Source organism: Symphalangus syndactylus, chromosome 11 (assembly GCF_028878055.3).
Source record: "Symphalangus syndactylus isolate Jambi chromosome 11, NHGRI_mSymSyn1-v2.1_pri, whole genome shotgun sequence".
NCBI classification, from domain to species: Eukaryota; Metazoa; Chordata; class Mammalia; order Primates; family Hylobatidae; genus Symphalangus; species Symphalangus syndactylus.
The window spans coordinates 100,053,662-100,073,417 of record NC_072433.2 but is presented as its reverse complement, the minus strand read 5'-3'; the positions used below and the strand labels follow the sequence as shown (position 1 = coordinate 100,073,417).

General features: G+C 43.6%; 1 protein-coding gene across 3 annotated transcripts in view; it reads left to right on the top strand.

Moving 5' to 3' along the window:
* Nucleotides 1–19,756, top strand: part of MCC (MCC regulator of WNT signaling pathway) — a 470,217-nt gene that overhangs the window by 405,132 nt on the left and 45,329 nt on the right. For all 3 annotated transcript variants that reach the window (XM_055298398.2, XM_063612914.1, XM_055298399.2), the window contains 4 exons: nt 2,801–2,947; nt 3,926–4,015; nt 5,104–5,252; nt 16,929–17,069. In XM_055298398.2, coding sequence (XP_055154373.1) covers nt 2,801–2,947; nt 3,926–4,015; nt 5,104–5,252; nt 16,929–17,069 — 527 coding nt within the window. The remainder of the gene's footprint in view (nt 1–2,800; nt 2,948–3,925; nt 4,016–5,103; nt 5,253–16,928; nt 17,070–19,756) is intronic.

Here is a 19,756-nt window from a genome sequence, read left to right as displayed (position 1 = left end):
ATTAAATAATAAAGCATAGCCCAAAATAAACATGTTTATCATCTTTAGTTTTCAAAGACATTCTCTGGGTCCAAAGTTTTTAAAGCAAAAGTAGATATTTAGATTTAGAAATTATTTTAAGCACATGTGTGCACATACATAGCAAGGAAAATGATTAGAGGTAATTGCCTCTGTAGAGTAAGAAAGAACATAAGCACTTTGACTGTTTTTATGTTTTAGTGTCATCTACATTTTCCACAATGAGCATGTTTTACCTTTGTGATTAGAAGAAGAAATGTTTTTAAAACATGGATAGTTTTAATAAAGTCTTTATAAATTGCCCAGGAATTTTTTTATCTGTATTTTTTTTTTAAATAGAGATATACAAAAAAGCAAGATGAGTAGGCCAGTAGGGATTCTAAGAACAGACCACTGATTGTCTTGAGTGCAATTCAGACACCATTTGGGTTTGGAGTGGTGTTAACATTGTTAATTATTCAGGACCTTATCAGACTCATCAGCAGTAAAAACTGAAATTCACGATCTCCACCGGGAGGTTTCCCCCAGTCCCTGGGGAAATGAATGAGCCCTCTCTCTTTGCCCAGTCTCTCTTTGTGGCGTAATGAGGTATCCGCCCCTGTACCCATTTTTGGTTTGTCAGGGACCATTTCAGAACGAGTCCTGTAATCCTTCATCAGCAGTACCATTTGGCTTCTACAGGGATATAGTTTCCTATTCTTTAGGCTATTCTGAGTTTAGCCCTGTGTCTGGTCTGTTTTGAGGACAGCAAGCATTTCCATCGATCCTCCGTTACTGGAACCCATGGCAGAGCATTAGGCACTTTTGAGCTGTTCCACTATTGAATGCAATTTGCTTTGAGGGAATTTTCCTATTTTAGCTTCTAATATGTTGATGAATTATTGAAATTTCAATTACTTTTGGTTCCCAAGTTAGCAAGATGGAGACATCCTAGACATTTAATATGAAAAGCTTTCCAGTGCCTTTTAGAGAAGGGGCCGTGTGCCTGTTCTCTGCCCTTGTCTAGAAGGCTTTTGGCAGCAGTGCTAGCACCGGGGCATGGCTCCACTCTTCCTGTCTGTGGGATTAAAGTGCTTTGTGGCCTTGGAAGTTCCTTAGGTCAGTGCTGTTCAAGGTATGGTCCCCGACTGGCAGCATCAGCATCTTTTGGGAGCTTATTAGACATGCAGATCTTGGGCTTCATCCAGACCCTGCTAAATCAGAATCCCTGGGGTAGGGCCCTGGAATCTGTTTTAACAAGCCCTCTGGGGGATTCTAGTACACTATTCTGTTTAGAAAGCCCTGTCTTAAATTTCCTAGTGCTGACTCTTCCCAGCCCGACAAAGTCTGATGTCCATTTGTAAGGACGATTGGGTGTTGTAGTTTGCCCCTTCAGGTAGACACTGCACTCTCGTGCTGAAACTGTGACCAGGGTTATAAAAGACCAATCTCTAGCAACTCTCTTCAGCTACTTGGAATATTTCTCTCTTTGGAAGTCACAGAGTTGTAACTATAGAGAAGCAGGATTTGGACATTTAATTTCTGTGCAGGTAAATGTGCGTTTTAAATGTAACTTAGAGGGTCCTGTGTTTCTTTTTTATATAGAAGGACTATTTAGACATTCCTACCTACTATCCCAGGGAAAATCTCATCTGTAGGTAACTTGGGGAAAAGGTGCTGGCTCCATCAATGTCTCTTCTCTTAGCCTAATATTTTCCCCAATGCAGACACCTCTTCTAAACCACACGTATTGAATAACTTGCACCTCTTCAAACATAGCATATCATCCTAGCACCTGTTCACCCCCCTACTCTCACACCCCAAGCGTATCACCACTAAAGCCATCTCCTCACTTGTTCTCCTTTAAGATTGCTCAAGTACCACTGTCTTCGTTCAGCTTTCTCTGGATGACTTCAGCTAGAGTTACATTCTTCCCTTTTTCTGCTTCCCGTAACACTTGAGATAGAAATTTATAACACTCAAGTGCACTTGTGTGGAAATCATTCCTCTCTCCTCTGGGCTCTGAAATGATGATTCCATGAGAGGTGATTTCATCCTGGGTCCCCAGCACAGTCAGGCAAGCGGGGCTGAAAGAATAAACATTCCTTAAAAGTAGTTATCCAGTGGCTGGGCACAGTGGCTCATGCCGGTAATCCCAGCACTTTGGGAGGCTGAGGAAGGAGAATCGCTTGAGTGCAGGAGTTCAAGACCAGCCCTGGCAACATAGCGAGACCCTATCTTTACAAAGAAATTTTAAAATTAGCCAGGTGTGGTGTGTGCACCTAGGCCCAGCTGCTCAGGAGGCTGAGGCGGGAGGATCCCTTGAGCCCAGGAGATTAAGGCTACTGTGAGCCATGGTTGCACCACTGCATTCCAGCCTGGGCAACAGAGCAAGACCCTGTCTCAAAAAAATAAAAATAAAAAAAGATGGTCATCCATCCTGGAAGCTTCCAGTGCCTTATGTAATATGTTCACCTCATGCTTGTGAAGAATAGTTGATGGTCCGTGGCAGATTCCGTTAAGAATATGGTGACTCTTAGGCAAATATAAAAACTAGTAATATCATCACTTTGGTTTATAACTCTACTTTTTGTATTACATGTGATTTAAGAAACTGATTCATTAAAAAAAATTATTAGTCCAAAAAAAAGAATATAATGACTTTTATGTGGACTCAACCAACCTAGCTTTTCAATGGGCTGATCCCTCAATGTAAATGAAAGCCCCACCACCTACCCATCTGGCTTTTTTGCTCTTTAGCCAGGGAAACCACCAACTATGTCTAAAAGCATTATGATTTCAGGTCAGAGAGCTTCAAACTCGACTACAGAGCGTGCAGGCCACAGGTCCCTCCAGCCCTGGCCGCCTCACTTCCACCAACCGCCCGATTAACCCCAGCACTGGGGAGCTGAGCACAAGCAGCAGCAGCAATGACATTCCCATCGCCAAGGTGAGTTCCTGGGGATGGACCCGATGAGCGGGAACACCTCCTGTTATCTGGAAGCACCAGGCTCATCCTAGCCACTGTACAGGCATGCCCTTAGCTGAGACAGCCCAAGGGGCTTCCCCTGGGACCTTACTCAGGCCTTCTATGCAGGAGCTGCAAGGAGAGATAACCCACTAATAGTTTTTAAGTCTCTCTCAGCTGCAACCTGGACGCCAGCTCTCATTAATCAGCCAGCTGGAGAATGTCACAGCTGACAAGTCATTATGGAGAGTGAGACGTTTTGTCAAGTGCTCCAGTACTTCACAGAGGACAGGGTTGCTCTCAAAGACTAAGGTTCAGCCCAGTCGGGGACCTTGAGTAATGAACCAATGATCTCCCCACTCACAAGACTGACAGCTCTGCCACAAAAAAGGAAAAATAGATTATGATGGACAGGCTGTGGCAGCTGTGAGAAGGAGCCCCGTCATTCGCTGCCACAGCCCCCCAGTACGTATGTTGAGTCTGCCTCATATGATTAAAGTTATGCCTGTTGGCTTGCCTGGTAGCTCTACTAGCCACCACAGTAAGGTTGATTCTTAACTATCAAGTTTAGTAAGTTAGGTTAAACCAGTGTTTTCTAACCAGAAGTGATTTCATCCTCCAGGGGACATTTGGCAATGTCTGGAGACATTTTTGATGGTCACAATTGGAGTGCTACTGGCATCTTGTGGCTAGAGGCCAGAGATGCTGCTAAATGTCCTACAATGCACAGGACAGAGCCCCATAAAAAGAATTATCCAAGCCAAAATATCAGCAGTGCTGAAGTTGAAAGGCCCTGGCTTTAGCTGGTGGTAGAAAAATTGGACAAGTGAGCTGTTCTTAAGAAGTTCTTTAATCATTTAGTTGACATGGCTAAAAAGTAGCCCTGTATAAATGTAGTCCCAACAGTTTATCTGAGGAATCGTGTGTTGTTTTCTATAATGTTTTGTTTTCTTTTTTAAGATTGCTGAGAGGGTGAAGCTATCAAAGACAAGGTCCGAATCGTCATCATCTGATCGGCCAGTCCTGGGCTCTGAAATCAGTAGCATAGGGGTGAGTATTCACGAGAAGCAAGGCAAGAAAGTACCCGGCAGAGCTACACAGACAATGGATTATAGATGACAGAAGAACTTCTAAAGTCTATCTCCAATAAACCAGTTAGTTATAATAGTAAATCCTACCTGATTTCCTTCCAAAGGATTAAATTAAAATGTATGATGATTTCCATTCATATGGTGAATTACTTCTTCAGCTTTAAGGGAGATTTTTTTTCCTTTCCTTGAAACCATTCAGAAACAAATGATTTAGGTCCAGTTCTTGGTGATATAGATGAAAGTCTTGACGTATCTGTCTTATATCACCCTGCTACCCCAGAGACCAAGAGCTCTAAAATAACTGCCTTTTGCACATCCATCTTGAAAGCGACGTGCTCTCCACTGAGGAGGAATGTTGTCTTTGAAGCCTAGCCTAGTGGTAGGAAAGACCAGAACCTTCAGTTTAGTTCCAGAGTTTTCATCTGTGGAGTCTGAGAACCCCCTGGGACTGTAAGAGCTGATGGATGGTGAAAAGGAGTAGTTTCATTTCTTTAAGGGATCTTTTAGGATTGGGGATAAGGCTTAGAGAGCCAGCTCTTTGATCCTCAGAGGCAGAGACAGCCTGAATAGCATTTTAAGGCCCTAATTTAGAATTTTACACTGAGCAAAAATGCATGCATTCAGATTCCGTGACAAAGCCAAATTGTGAAAATGAAGGAGTCAGCCCCTCTCCTGGGCTACAGAAACCAAAAACAGTGGCCTGGTGTGGCAGGGAATTCAGGATAAGGGAAAGAAATCCTGACTCTGTTCAACATTCAGAATTTAAGGAACTCCAAGAAGGCATGATCTGCCCATCCTGGCTGCCCAGCACCATGTGCTTGGGGAAGGAGCCATATTTTGATCCTGGTTTTTTTTGCTACTGCTTTTATAGTATTTATTAGTTAACTTTTCATACTAGGATTCTATCCTACAAACTGAGAACCGTCAGTGTAACCATCCTCCCAGTCCCCGATTCTCAAGGAATATCAGCTTTAAATTATTTTGCAAGCAAAGCATGCATCTCTGAAATGATACATTCCAAAGGGGAATTAATGCTTCTTTTTGCAGGTATCCAGCAGTGTGGCTGAACACCTGGCCCACTCACTTCAGGACTGTTCCAATATCCAAGAGATTTTCCAAACACTCTACTCACATGGATCTGCCATCTCAGAAAGCAAGATTAGAGAGTTTGAGGTGGAAACAGAACGGCTGAATAGGTGAGGAGAGATCCTATCGATTTGATTCTGGGGCGGAGAGGAGCTGCTACTCCTCACTTCTCTTTCCAAAGATCTGTTCAAGGTGGCTTATGTATTATGACATAGACCAGTACTGTCAGGTGGTGGGGTTGGAAGTTCCTACCACCTTGGTCATCAGAGGAGTGCTCACAACAGTCTGAGCTGCCGTCATGGCTGTGACCTGGCATTCACATGGGCCTTATGCTTAGAAAGGTGCCATACTTGCTTCATTGCTCTGCTGTCACCATTTTAAATTCTTAATACTGTTAAACAAGGGACCCCACTTTTTCATTTCACACTGGACCTTGCAAATTACATAGTGAGTCCTTGGAGCAGTCCCTACAGAATGGCAAGTAAGTCACAGGTAGCTGCCAAGCATGCAGGCCTGTGCTGCAGAGAACCACGGAAGGAAGTTCTGGAATGTTGACTCAGCATCCTAGAGGCACTTGGAGCTACTGGAACCAGCACAGGCAATCTGGTAGAGCCGTTCCTGGCATCGACCAGGCATGCTGGTCTAGATCATCTTCCTGATGGTTGCCTAGTTTTATTTATGCTCTTTGCAAATGTGCTCAGTCTTGGGTCCCTACATCCTATCCTAACTGTCCTACCTAGAGTAATTTTACCATATACCCCATTTTATTGGATTCTTACAAAAGTCTTACAAAAGAGGTAGTTTCAGTTTGCCCTTTTGCCTGTTGGCAAAGACTCTCTTATGTGTCATGCCAGTGATGAGGGAGTTGCTAACAAAGCAAAGAAGGACCAGGGCCAAACCATGGAAACCACTTGGCCTCAGAACTGGTTCTGCAGTGGCAGAATGGACTGTTGACTCTCATCCGAGTGTGCTGTGGCTGCCTTGACCTACCAATCTTTAGTGGGAGAGCACTGTAAGAATTTGAAAGGCTTACGAGCTAACCAGGAAGAAATAGGGATACCATTCCCCATCCACTGTTGCTTAATTCCATTCCTTTTGTGTATGGCAAACCAGAATAAATTGAATTATCATGTTAGTCCTCCCTCATTGAAGCTGTTTAATATAGTTCTTGAGAACTAAGGTAATTGGCAATCTAGGTCATTTTAAATCTTGAAATTAAATGGTTTCCTTATTAAATCCAGAATACTTAAGAGTGATAATCCTGATGATTACTTAGTGGCAGTAAAGAAGCAGTCTTTTTGGTATCACTGCCCTGGGAGTGCTTAAAAATTGAATCAGATATGCCCTTTGCAATTTAATGAAGTCAGATGCCTTCAAGGGGACCTCGATTTAGTGAGGATCTCCTCTCTCCAGATTCTGGATTTTAACAAGTTCGATTTGTGGCTGAACTCGAATAGGGGAGTTGCTTTCTACTCCGTTATATACACCCAAGAGAGACCAAAGAAGGGGGAAATACTTTGCTGGTAGCTCATGTTATTATGGTGTTTAACAGCTTACAAAGGGCTCTCACAGCCAGCCACTTAATCCTCAACTTGTGAGGGTAGAGTAGTCCTGTTTTGCAAATGAGAAAACAAAGGCTTTGAAGTCCCAAGTTGAGTGACTTGCCTTAAATCCAGAGCTATTAAGTAGCTGAGACAGAATTCCAACCCCTACCCTTTGACCTCAACTCCATTGTCATCTCTGTGATCCTAGCTGCTGCGGGAACCTGGGGGTTCTTAGAAATAAGCTACCAGTATATCCTGATGTCTGCTATTTTAACTACCTCAAAGTTGGAGGCCTATTACTCTCAAAGTATGTTAGCCTTTAACTTCGTGATTGGCAGGGGAGGGGCGTCATCCCTACCCACCAAAATGTTTTCCTTCTTTAGCAAATCTCTGTTAAGCATCTGCTATATGCTAGGCTATGTGGCATGCAAAGCAAAGTAAAACAGATAGGGTCCCTGCTCTCATGGAGCTTATATTCTGTTAGGGAAAATAGACCAAAGAGAAAACAAATAAGATGATAAGATCCAAGAAGGAAATAAATAGGACACCAGCAGAAGCTCTGGGAGGGTTGATTTTTCTTTTCTTTCTTTTTTTTTTTTTTGTTGTTGTTGTTGTTAATTATACTTTAACTTCTAGGGTACATGTGCACAATGTGCAGGTTTTTTACATAGGTATACATGTGCCATGTTGGTGTGCTGCACCCATTAACTCGTCATTTACATTAGGTATATCTCCTAATGCTATCCCTCCCTGCTCCTCCCACCCCACGACAGGCCCCAGTGTGTGATTTTCCCCACCGTGTGTCCAGGTGTTCTCATTGTTCAATTCCCACCTGTGAGTGAGAACATGTGGTGTTTGGTTTTCTGTCCATGTGATAGTTTGCTCAGAATGATGGTTTCTAGCTTTATCCATGTCCCTACAAAGGACATGGAATCATCCTTTTTTATGGCTGCATAGTATTCCATGGTGTATGTGTGCCACATTTTCTTAATCCAGTCTGTCGTTGATGGACATTTGGGTTGGTTCCAAGTCTTTGCTATTGTGAATAGTGCCACAATAAACATACGCGTGCATGTGTCTTTATAGCAGCATGATTTATAATCCTTTAGGTATATACTCAGTAATGAGATGGCTGGGTCAAATGGTATTTCTAGTTCTAGATCCCTGAGGAATCGCCACACTGTCTTCCACAATGGTTGAACTAGTTTACAGTCCCACCAACAGTGTAAAAGTGTTCCTATTTCTCCACATCATCTCCAGCACCTGTTGTTTCCTGACTTTTTAATGATGGCCATTCTAACTGGTGTGAGATGCTATCTCATTGTGGTTTTGATTTGCATTTCTCTGATGACCAGTGATGCTGAGCATTTTTTCATGTGTCTGTTGGCTGCATAAATGTCTTCTTTTGAGAAATGTCTGTTCATATCCTTCGTTCACTTTTTGATGGGGTTCATTTTTTCTTGTAAATTTGTTTAAGTTGTTTGTAGATTATAGATATTAGCCCTTTGTCACATGGGTAGATTGTAAAACTTTTCTCCCATTCTGTAGGTTGCCTGTTCACTCTGATGGTAGTTTCTTTTGCTGTGCAGGAGCTCTTTAGTTTAATTAGATCCCATTTGTCAATTTTGGCTTTTGTTGCCATTGCTTTTGGTGTTTTAGTCATGAAGTCCTTGCCTATGCCTATGTCCTGAATGGTATTGCCTAGGTTTTCTTCTAGGGGTTTTATGGTTTTAGATCTAACATTTAAGTCTTTAATCCATCTTGAATTAATTTTTATATAAGGTGTAAGGAAGGGATCCAGTTTCAGCTTTCTACATATGGCTAGCCAGTTTTCCCAGCACCATTTATTAAATAGGGAATCCTTTCCCCATTGCGTGTTTTTGTCAGGTTTGTCAAAGATCAGATGGTTGTAGATGTGTGGTATTATTTCTGAAGGCTCTGTTCTGTTCCATTGGTCTATATCTCTGTTTTGGTACCAGTACCATGCTGTTTTGGTTACTGTAGCCTTGTAGTATAGCTTGAAGTCACGTAGCATGATGCCTCCAGCTTTGTTCTTTTGGGTTAGGATTGATTTGGCCATGCGGGCTCTTTTTTGCTTCCATATGAACTTTAAAGTAGTTTTTTCCAATTCTGTGAAGAAATTCATTGGTAGCTTGATGGGGATGGCATTGAATCTATAAATTACCTTGGGCAGTATGGCCATTTTCACAATATTGATTCTTCCTATCCATTAGCATGGAATGTTCTTCCATTTGTTTGTTCTTCTTTTATTTCATTGAGCAGTGGTTTGTAGTTCTCCTTGAAGAGGTCCTTCACATCCCTTGTAAGTTGGATTCCTAGGTATTTTATTCTCTTTGAAGCAATTGTGAATAGGAGTTCACTCATGATTTGGATCTCTGTTTGTCTGTTATTGGTGTCTAGGAATGCTTGTGATTTTTGCACATTGATTCTGTATCCTGAGACTTTGCTGAAGTTGCTTATCAGCTTAAGGAGATTTGGGGCTGAGACGATGAGGTTTTCTAAATATGCAATCATGTCATCTGCAAACAGGGACAATTTGACTTCCTCTTTTCCTAATTGAATACCCTTTCTTTCTTTCTCTTGCCTGATTGCCCTGACCAGAACTTCCAACACTGTGTTGAATAGGAGTGGTGAGAGAGGGCATCCCGGTCTTGTGCCAGTTTTCAAAGGGAATGCTTCCACTTTTTGCCCATTCAGTATGATATCGTCTGTGGGTTTGTCATAAATAGCTCTTATTATTTTGAGATACATCCCATCAATACCTAGTTTATTGAGAGTTTTTAGCATGAAGTTTTTAGCATGTTGAATTTTGTCAAAGGCCTTTTCTGCATGTATTGAGATAATCATGTGGTTTTTGTCTTTGGTTCTGTTTAAATGATGGATTAACGTTTATTAATTTTCATTTGTTGAACCAGCCTTGCATCCCAGAGATGAAGCCCACGTGATCATGGTGGATAAGCTTTTTGATGTGCCGCTGGATTCAGTTTGCCGGTATTTTATTGAGGTCTTTGCATCGATGTTCATCAGGGATATTGGTCTAGAATTCTTTTTTTTGTTGTTGTGTCTCTGCCAGGCTTTGGTATCAGGATGATGCTCGCCTCATAAAATGAGTTAGGGGGGATTCCCTCTTTTTCTGTTGATTGGAATAGTTTCAGAAGGAATGGTTCCAGCTCCTCCTTGTACCTCTGGTAGAATTCAGCTGTGAATCTGTCTGGTCTTGTACTTCTTTTGGTTGATAGGCTATTAATTATTGCCTCAATTTCAGAAGCTGTTATTGGTCTATTCAGGGATTCAACTTCTTCCCGGTTTAGTCTTGGGAAGGTGTACGTGTCCAGGAATTTATCCATTTCTTCTAGATTTTCTAGTTTATTTGTGTAGAGGTGTTTATAGTATTCTCTGATGGTAGTTTGTGTTTTTGTGGGATCAGTGGTGGTATCCCCTTTATCATTTTTTATTGCACCTATTTGTTTCTTCTCTCTTTTCTTCTTTATTAGTCTTGCTAGCAGTCTATCTATTTTGTTGATCTTTTCAAACAACCAGCTCCTGGATTCATTAATTTTTTGAAGGGTTTTTTGTGTCTCTATCTCCTTCAGTTCTGCTCTGATCTTAGTTATTTCTTGCCTTCTGCTAGCTTTTGAATGTGATTGCTCTTGCTTCTCTAGTTATTTTAATTGTGATGTTAGGGTGTCGATTTTAGATCTTTCCTGCTTTCTCTTGTAGGCATCTAGTGCTATAAATTTCCCTCTACACACTGCTTTAAATGTGTAACAGAGATTCTGGTACATTGTGTCTTTGTTCTCATTGGTTTCAAAGAACATCTTTATTTCTGCCTTCATTTCATTATGTACCCAGTAGTCATTCAGGAGCAGGTTGTTCAGTTTCCATGTAGTTGAGCAGTTTTGAGTGAGTTTCTTAATCCTGAGTTCTAGTTTGATTGCACTGTGGTCTGAGAGACAGTTTGTTATAATTTCTGTTCTTTTACATTTGCTGAGGAGTGCTTTAATTCCAACTATGTGGTCAATTTTGGAGTAAGTGTGATGTGGTGCTGAGAAGAGTGTATATTCTGTTGATTTGGAGTAGAGAGTTCTCTAGATGTCAGCTCAGTCTGCTTGGTGGAGAACTGAGTTCATTTCTTGGTTATCCTTGTTAACTTTCTGTCTTGTTGATCTGTCTAATGTTGACAGTGGGGTGTTAAAGTCTCCATTATTATTGTGTGGGAGTCTAAGTCTCTTTGTAGGTCTCTAAGGACTTGCTTTATGAATCTGGGTGCTCCTGTATTGGGTGCATATATATTTAGGATAGTTAGCTCTTCTTGTTGAATTGATCCCTTTACCATTTTGTAATGGCCTTCTTTGTCCCTTTTGATCTTTGTTGGTTTAAAGTCTGTTTTATCAGAGACTAGGATTGCAACCTGTGCTTTTTTTTTTGTTTTCCATTTGCTTGATAGATCTTCCTCCATCCCTTCATTTTGAGCCTATATGTGTCTCTGCTCGTGAGATGGGTCTCCTGAATACAGCACACTGATGGGTCTTGACTCTGTATCCAGTTTGCCAGTCTGTCTTTTAATTGGAGCATTTAGCCCATTTACATTTAAGGTTAATATTGTTATGTGTGAATTTGATCCTGTCATTATGATGTTAGCTGGTTATTTTGCTCGTTAGTTGATGCAGTTTCTTCCTAGCATGGATGGTCTTTACAATTTGGCATGTTTTTGCAGTGACTGGTACCGGTTCTTCCTTTCCATGTTTAGTGCTTCCTTTAGGAGTTCTTGTAAGGCAGGCCTGGTGGTGACAGAATCTCTCAGCATTTGTTCGTCTGTAAAGGATTTTATTTATTCTTCACTCATTAAGCTTAGTTTGGCTGGATATGAAATTCTGGGTTGAAAATTCTTTTCTTTAAGAATGTTGAATATTGGCCCCCACTGTCTTCTGGCTTGTAGAGTTTCTACCAGGAGATCACCTATTAGTCTGATGGGCTTCCCTTTGTGGGTAACCAGAACTTTTTCTCTGGCTGCCCTTACGATTTTTTTCCTTCATTTCAACTTTGGTAAATCTGACAATTATGTGTCTTGGAGTTGCTCTTCTCGAGGAGTGTCTTTGTGGCATTCTCTGTATTTCCTGAATGTGAATGTTGGCCAGCTTCACTAGGTTGGGGAAGTTCTCCTGGATAATATCCTGCAGAGTGTTTTCCAGCTTGGTTCCATTCTGCCCATCACTTTCAGGTACACCAATCAGATGTAGATTTGGTCTTTTCACATAGTCCTGTGTCCAGAATTGGTGGGTTCTTGATCTCGCTGACTTCAAGAATGAAGCCACGGACCCTTGTGTTGAGTGTTACAGTTCTTAAAGATGGTGTGTCCGGAGTTTGTTCCTTCTGATGTTCAGACTTGTCTAGAGTTTCTTCCTTCTGGTGGGTTCATGTTCTCGCTGGCTTCAGTAGTGAAGCTGCAGACCTTCGCAGTGAGTGTTACAGCTCTTAAAGGGGGCATGTCTGGAGTTGTTTGTTCCTTCTCATGGGATCGTGGTCTCGCTGGCTTCAGGAGTGAAGCTGCAGACCTTTGCGGTAAGTGTTACAGCTTTTAAAGGCGGCGCGGACCCAAGGAGTCAGCAGCAGCAAGATTTACTGTGCAGAGCGAAAGAACAAAGCTTCCACAGCGTGGAAGGGGACCCGAGAGGGTTGCCACTGCTGGCTCGGGCAGCCTGCTTTTATTCCCTTATCTGGCCCCACCCACATACTGCTGATTGGTCCATTTTACAGAGAGCTGATTGGTCTGTTTTGACAGGGTGCTGACTGGTGCATTTACAAACCTTGAGCTAGACACAGAGTGCTGACTGGTGCATTTACAATCCTCCAGCTAGACATAAAAGTTCTCCAAGACCCCACCCGACTCAGGAGCCCAGCTGGCTTTGCCTAGTGGATCCCATGCTGGGACCACAGGCGGAGCTGCCCGCCAGTCCCGTGCCATGCGCCCACACTCCTCAGCCCTTGGGCGGTCGATGGGACCGGGCGCCTCGGAGCAGGGGGCAACACCGGTCACGGAGGCTTGGGCTGCACAGGAGCCCACAGGGGGTGAGAGGGGCTCCGGCATGGCAGGCTGCAGGTCCCAAGCCCTGCCCTGCGGGGAGGCAGCTGAGGCCCAGCGAGAATTCGAGTGTGGTGCGAGCAGGCTGGCAGTGCTGGGGGACCCAGCGCACCCTCCGCAGCTGCTGGCCTGGGTGCTACGCCCCTCACTGCCCTGGGCCGGCGGCACCGGCCGGCCGCTCCAAGTGCGGGGCCTGCTGAGCCCATGCCCACCCGGAACTCGCGCTGGCCCATGAGTGCCACGCACAGCCCTGGTTCCCACCTGCATGTCTCCCTCCACACTTCCCAGCAAGCAGAGGGAGCCGGCTCCTGCCTCTGCCAGCCCAGAGAGGGGCCCCCACAGCGCAGTGGTGGGCTGAAGCACTCCTAGAGCATGGCCAGAGTAGATGCCAAGGCCGAGGAGGTGCCAAGAGCAAGCGAGGGCTGCTAGCACGTTGTCACCTCTCAGTCCCATATTTCTTGGAGGGTTTGTTCATTTCTTTTTACTCATTTTTCTCTAAACTTCTCTTCTCACTTCATTTCATTCATTTGATCTTCAGTTCCTGATATGCCTTCTTCCACTTGATCAAATCAGCTACTGAAGCTTTCGCATGCATCTTGTAGTTCTCGTGCTACGGTTTTCAGCTCTTTCAGGTCATTTAAAGACTTGTTTTCGCTATTTATTCTAGTTAGCCATTCGTCTAATCTTTTTTCAAGGTTTTTAGCTTCTTTGCGATGGGCTCGAACATCCTCCTTTAGCTTGGAGAAGTTTGTTATTACCAATTATCTGAAGCCTTCTTCTGTCAGCTCATCAAAGTCATTCTCTGTCCAGCTTTGTTTCATTGCTGGCGAGGAGCTGTCTTCCTTTGGAGGAGAAGAGGCACTCTGATTTTTAGAATTTTCAGCTTTTCTGCTCTGGTTTCTCCCTATCTTTGTGGTTTTATCTACCTTTGGTCTTTGATGATGGTGATGTACAGATGGCGTTTTGTTGTGGATGTCCTTTCTGTTTGTTAGTTTTCCTTCTGATAGTCAGGACCCTCAGCTGCAGGTCTGTTAGAGTTTGCTAGAGGTCCACTCCAGACCCTGTTTACCTGGGTATCACCAGTGGAGGCTGCAGAACAGCAAATATTGCAGAACGGCAGATGTTGCTGCCTGATCCTTCCTCTGGAAGCTTCGTCTCAAAGGGGCACCCGGCTGTATGAGGTGTCAGTCGGCCCCTACTGGGAGGTGTCTCCCAGTTAGGCTACTCGGAAGTCAGGGACCCACTTGAGAAGGCAGTCTGTCCGTTCTCAGAGTTCAAACTGCATGCTGGGAGAACCACTACTCTCTTCAAAGCTGTCAGACAGGGACGTTTAAGTCTGCGGAAGTTGTCTGCTGCCTTTTGTTCAGCTATGCCCTGCCCCCACAGGTGGAGTCTACAGAGGCAGGCCGGTCTCCTTGAGCTGTGATGGGCTCCACCCAGTTCCAGCTTCCCGGCCACTTTGTTTACCTACTCAAGCCTTGGCAATGGCGGACGCCCCTCCCCCACCCTCGCTGCTGCCTTGCAGTTCCATCTCAGATGGCTGTGCTAGCAGTGAGTGAGGCTCCGTGGGTGTGGGACCCCAGGGAGGGTTGATTTTTCGGTGGGTATTCAGGGCAGGCATCTGAAGATGGGAGGCTTACATTGAGATGGGTTTAAAAAAAAAAAAAAAAAAAAGCCATATGGCAAATTGATATTCTTATGGCCACTTAACAACCATGAGGCCTGAAAGAGGAAGTGTCCAAAGGCCAGTGGAACTGAAATGGAGTAAGGGGAAGAAGCTACATGAGACGAGGTAGCAGAGCAGGGGCTGGCTCAGCTGTGGATTTTGATGGCAGGGACAAATTTTACTCTTTATTCAAAGTGTACTTGGAAGTCATTAAAGGGTTCTTGAATGTGGAAGAACAAGATCTGATTGACACTCTGGAAGCTTACCTGAGTGTGGAGAATGGAAAGGATGGGATAAGAGTGGAAGCAGCACGATCTTTGTGGTGCGCCAGGGCAGCCGTGGCGGGATGGGGCCAGGGGCCTCATGCACGGCATGTGTGGTACTGAAAGCAGTGGAGACTGCAGCTGGGTTCCACTTGGATAAGAGAAAGGGATGGTCTCAAAAAAGATCCTCAGGGGTCTAGTGCAGGGGTGTCCAATCTTTTCGCTTCCTGGGCCACACTGGAAGAAGAGGAATGTCTCAGGCCAAACATGAAATACACTAACACTAACGGTAGCTGATGAACTGAAAAAAAAAAAAAAAAATCAGAACTGCAGATTCAGGGCAAATGAGTCTGTGGCAAAGTTGGCAAAAATATCTCGTAATGTTTTAAGAAAGTTTACCAATTTGTGTTGGGCCACATGCAGCCCACAGGTTGGACAAGCTTGGTCTAGCGTGTAGTGTTGGGTAGATGGTGGTGGCATTTACTGAGATGGAGAAGATAAAGGAGGATGAGGTTCAGGGAAAATCAAGAATCCCACTTTGGAATGTTAAACTAGAGGTGGCAATGTGACAGCAAAAGGAAATGTCAGGAAAGCAGCTGGATATGTGAGCCCGGCGCTCAGAAGAAAGCTCTGGGCTAGAGAAAGTTGCGAGCCAGCAGAGCATACCTGCCTAGTAAAGTCATGGGACTGGATAGAAATCACCCCTAGGGTGGGAGTGTTGATAGCAGAGGGGACCCCAGGACAGCCCCAAGAGAATGGCAAGCCTTACTAATTTTATAGAGAATGAGCATCTAGCAAAGGAGACTGAGAGGAAATAGCCGCTAGGGAAGGAAGAAAACCAGCAGAGACCCCCCGTGGCTTAAGTGAGGGAAGCTCTTTAAGAAGGAAAGAGTAACAGATCAGTGGGGTGTTGCCTCAGAAGGGCCCTGAGATGGGCTTGGCCACATGGAGGTCTATGAGTTGGGTAAAGGTTTTATCTAATTAGCAGGGACGGACTGTAGACTGGAGCAAGTTGAAAGTAAATGGGAGAATGGGGACTCTTTTCAAGAAGTCTTAATGTGAACAGTGGCAGAAAAGCATTCTTGTAGCACCTTACCTTGAAATGACCTTGGAATGGCCAGAGCCTGGCAGTGATCTTGGTTCTTCTACACTCACCAGATGTCTCCCATGTTGGCAAGTGTCTCCATATTCTGCTCTAAGGCGTGAGTCTAAGATTGTTGCTTGAAGCGAATGGCTTCCAAACCCGTTAACTTTTCAAGTCACTTGCAGTTTGTGTGTATGAAGCTTTCTCTTCAAGAGTTAGTGGTCAGAGTACTACAAATAGATGTGTCCATGGAAAATGACTTTTGGCATCAAGAGCATCTGTACCCTGAGATGGAAAACGGAGAAGCTGAAGGATCATATTATTCATTTGTTTGCCAACTTTGCCACAGACTCATTTGCCCTGAATCTGCAGTTCTGAATCCTGTAAAACTTCCAGTTCCCATTGCTTATCCTACCACTAGTTAGAGCTGCTAGACTATGTAACCCAAAAGCAGCTTTGGGTACAATCCATAGCTCCTGGTCCATTTCCCACTTAAAGGCCGCTTGGGGAGGTTCCTGTTCACTCACTGATTGATCCTTTGGTTCTCTCTGTAGTTTGTGATTATGAGGATGGGATTTGGGGTCACACTTCCTGGTTCAAATCACAGGGCAAGATACTTAATGTTTCTGGGCCTCCATTTCCTCATTTGAAATGGGAGTAACAACACTTAATTCAAAGGGCTGCTAGGAGAATCACTAAAGCAAAGGCTTAACAAATAGCCATGACTGCTGTCATCCTGCTTTTCATCCCTGCATGTGGAGGGTGACTTATCTAAGCCCACCAGATGTTCCACATGACGGGGGCCTGGAGGTTGCACAACTGTCTCCTTTCCTTTAAATATCTCCAGAGCCTAGCGCTGTGCCCTGCTCATGATAGACCTGGAGTGAGTGTGGCAATGGCTGGGGGCTTATTTTTAACCAGGGGGCTTATTTTTTATTTGTAATTCACACAGAGTTTAGTGAGACTTTTATGTAGAGTTGCTTCTTTGACAAAATACTGTGTCAGCTACTAATCTGACAAGCCCACATCCTCACATGCTTTTCTGGCCTGAATATAAATGAGTCAACTGAAATATTGGCAAATTAACTGTAACCCTAGTGTGAAACTGATTTTTCTTCCTTTGTAGCCGGATTGAGCACCTCAAATCCCAAAATGACCTCCTGACCATAACCCTGGAGGAATGTAAAAGCAATGCCGAGAGGATGAGCATGCTGGTGGGAAAATACGAATCCAATGCCACAGCGCTGAGGCTGGCCTTGCAGTACAGGTAGGAAAACAGCGCAAGGCGCACACTGGGATGTTTGGAGCTACTTCAGGGTAGAAGTGCATCCAGAGTAACCTTCAGAATAAAAGCAGGGAATAGGCTTTTAGAAGGCATATCTTGCAGTTTGGACCAAGGCATATCTGGCGGTTTGGACCAGCAAATAGCTAAGAGTAATGAATATGATGTTAGTAAACAGGTATATTTCTCCTAGCATATTCATCTTAAATATTATTTCATTTAGGTACTATCACTCATAATATCGATTTTTTGGTATGTTACATATTCATTTGTTCTTGCAGATTTTTATTCATATTCATATGTAATTTACATTGTTATAAATCTAGCATTCTAGTTCTTCATTTTGTTGTGGTTTTAAAATGTTGCTTTTAATAGTCTCTATTTATTCTGAATTGGCTGTAACCCCTCCATCAAGTTTTTATGTTGTTAATTTATTCAGTTTTCTAGAAGACATTTAGACTTTTGATATTAAAAATAATTCTATGATGAATAATTTAATGCATATAAGATCTTCATTCTTTTGAATATTTTCCTCTGGATAAAATCCCGAAGCAGGAATTGTAGGTCAAAGGATATGAATATTTTTCTGGCTCTACAGGCATGCTGCTGATTTTTTGTCATGAAAACAAGTCAATTTAAATAACTACAGTTCACTCATTGGTGAGCAGGTGGTAATTTGAATGGACCACTTTTTTTTTTTCTGCCTCATCACTTTGAAATTTATCTGTTTTTAAATTACTGCTTGTTTAAAGCAGCAAAACTATGCCTTATTATTATCATCATAGGTTTCTTTTATTAGTGTTACCACTTAAGTATATTTGCCAAGGCCTCAGAGTAGTTGACTGTATCGTACACTTAGCATCCTCTAAAAAGTTCAGTATTGTTTTAAGAAACATTCTTCTTTATTCAGGAAATTATCAAAGCAAAATAAATGAGACCAAAGCTTAGAGAGCAATCATTCTGGTTTACAGACAGCAAAGCAAGCAGATAATCCATCTGTGATAACCCTGGAAGCTGGTTGCTGTCCACCCACAATCTGCCTTTGAGCAGAAAGGTCTTTCTCCACCTTAATACAACCTCATGGATAAGGAAATGTCCTCACATCTCTGGAATATGAACTGCCTTTGAAACGAGGAGCTGGTATCACCTAGGGCTAGCATTTCAGCCCTTTGTCTTAACTCTTAGTAAAGGACCATGAAAATAAAGTCAGTTGAGGCCAGGCGTGGTGGCTCACACCTGCAATCCCAGCACTTTAGGAGGCCAAGGCGGGCGGATCACGAAGTCAGGAGATCGAGACCATCCTGGCTAACACGGTGAAACCCCGTCACTACTAAAAATACAAAATATAAAAAAAAATTAGCTAGGCATGGTGGTGGATGCCTGTAGTCCCAGCTACTCTGGAGGCTGAGGCGGGAGGCTGAGGCAGGATAATGGCGTGAACCTGGGAGGTGGAGCTCCCAGTGAGCCGAGATCGCGCCACTGCACTCCAGCGTGGGTGACAGAGTGAGACTCCATCTCAAAGAAAAAAAAAAAAAAAGAAAAGCAATCAAAACAAATTGTCTGTTTACTAAATGAAGCAACATATCCCCTGTTCAGCTTGAGGAAGCTAGATAGTTACTTTCTTAAAGAGGAAATATTCCTACTGCAGGCATATTATCTGGGACACTGAGGATGCTGTACACATGTTCCACGTCCTCTTGTGTGGACATGGGCCATGTGGGTCTCAGGCTACAGGAAAGGGACTGTTGTTTGATATTTTACCTTGTTTGCCCAATGAATGTTGGGCACAAAGAAGAGTGACTATGTTTCCTCCTCCTAGAAATCCAAACTCAAACTCTTGTCTGAGCTTTTGTGAAGGCCTAAGAATGTTTCATGAGACATTTTAAGCACTTAGTTTTATGAGAATCTAATAGAACTTTTCTGTGATGATGGAACTGTTCTCTACATGCACTGCCCAATGTGGTAACCACTAGTCATGTATGGCTATTGAACATATGAAGTATGGCTACTGCAGTGGAGGAATGGACTTTTTCATTTTATTTAATTCAAAATGTTTTCGATTTAAGTAGCTATTTGTGGCTAGTAGATACTATATTGAATAGTGCAGGTCTAGGTCAAAACCATCTCCTTGTGGGATGTTAGCTACCTATTGTTGTATGACTAATCACTTACTGCATCACAGTTTCAAGGATCAGGAACTTGGGGGTGGCTTAGTACGTGGTTCTGGTTCAGGGTCTCTTGTGAGATTCTGGTCAAGCTGTCAGCCAGGGCTGTATCATCTGAGACCTCAGTGGGGGATTGGAGGATCTGCTCTAAGAAGGCTCACTCACATGGCTGTTGGCTGAAGGCCTGAGTCATTACTCGCCATGTGGACCTCTCCATAGGGCTGCCTGAGAGTCTTGAAGACAGGACAGCTGGCCTCCTCTGGGCAGGATGGTCCAAGAGAATGAAGTAAGAGAGAGTGACCAAGATGGAAGTCAGGGTTTTTTAGTAAGCTAATTTTGCAAGTGACCTACGGTCACTTCTGTCACACAGACCGACCCTGGTACTTTGCAGATGGGGGACAGCACAGGGGTGTAGACACCGGGGTGTGGGCTCAGCAGGACTACCTGGCGTGGCCTACCACAAAGAAATCACATGGTCCTTTCAGCTGGTCACTGAAGGGATGACGC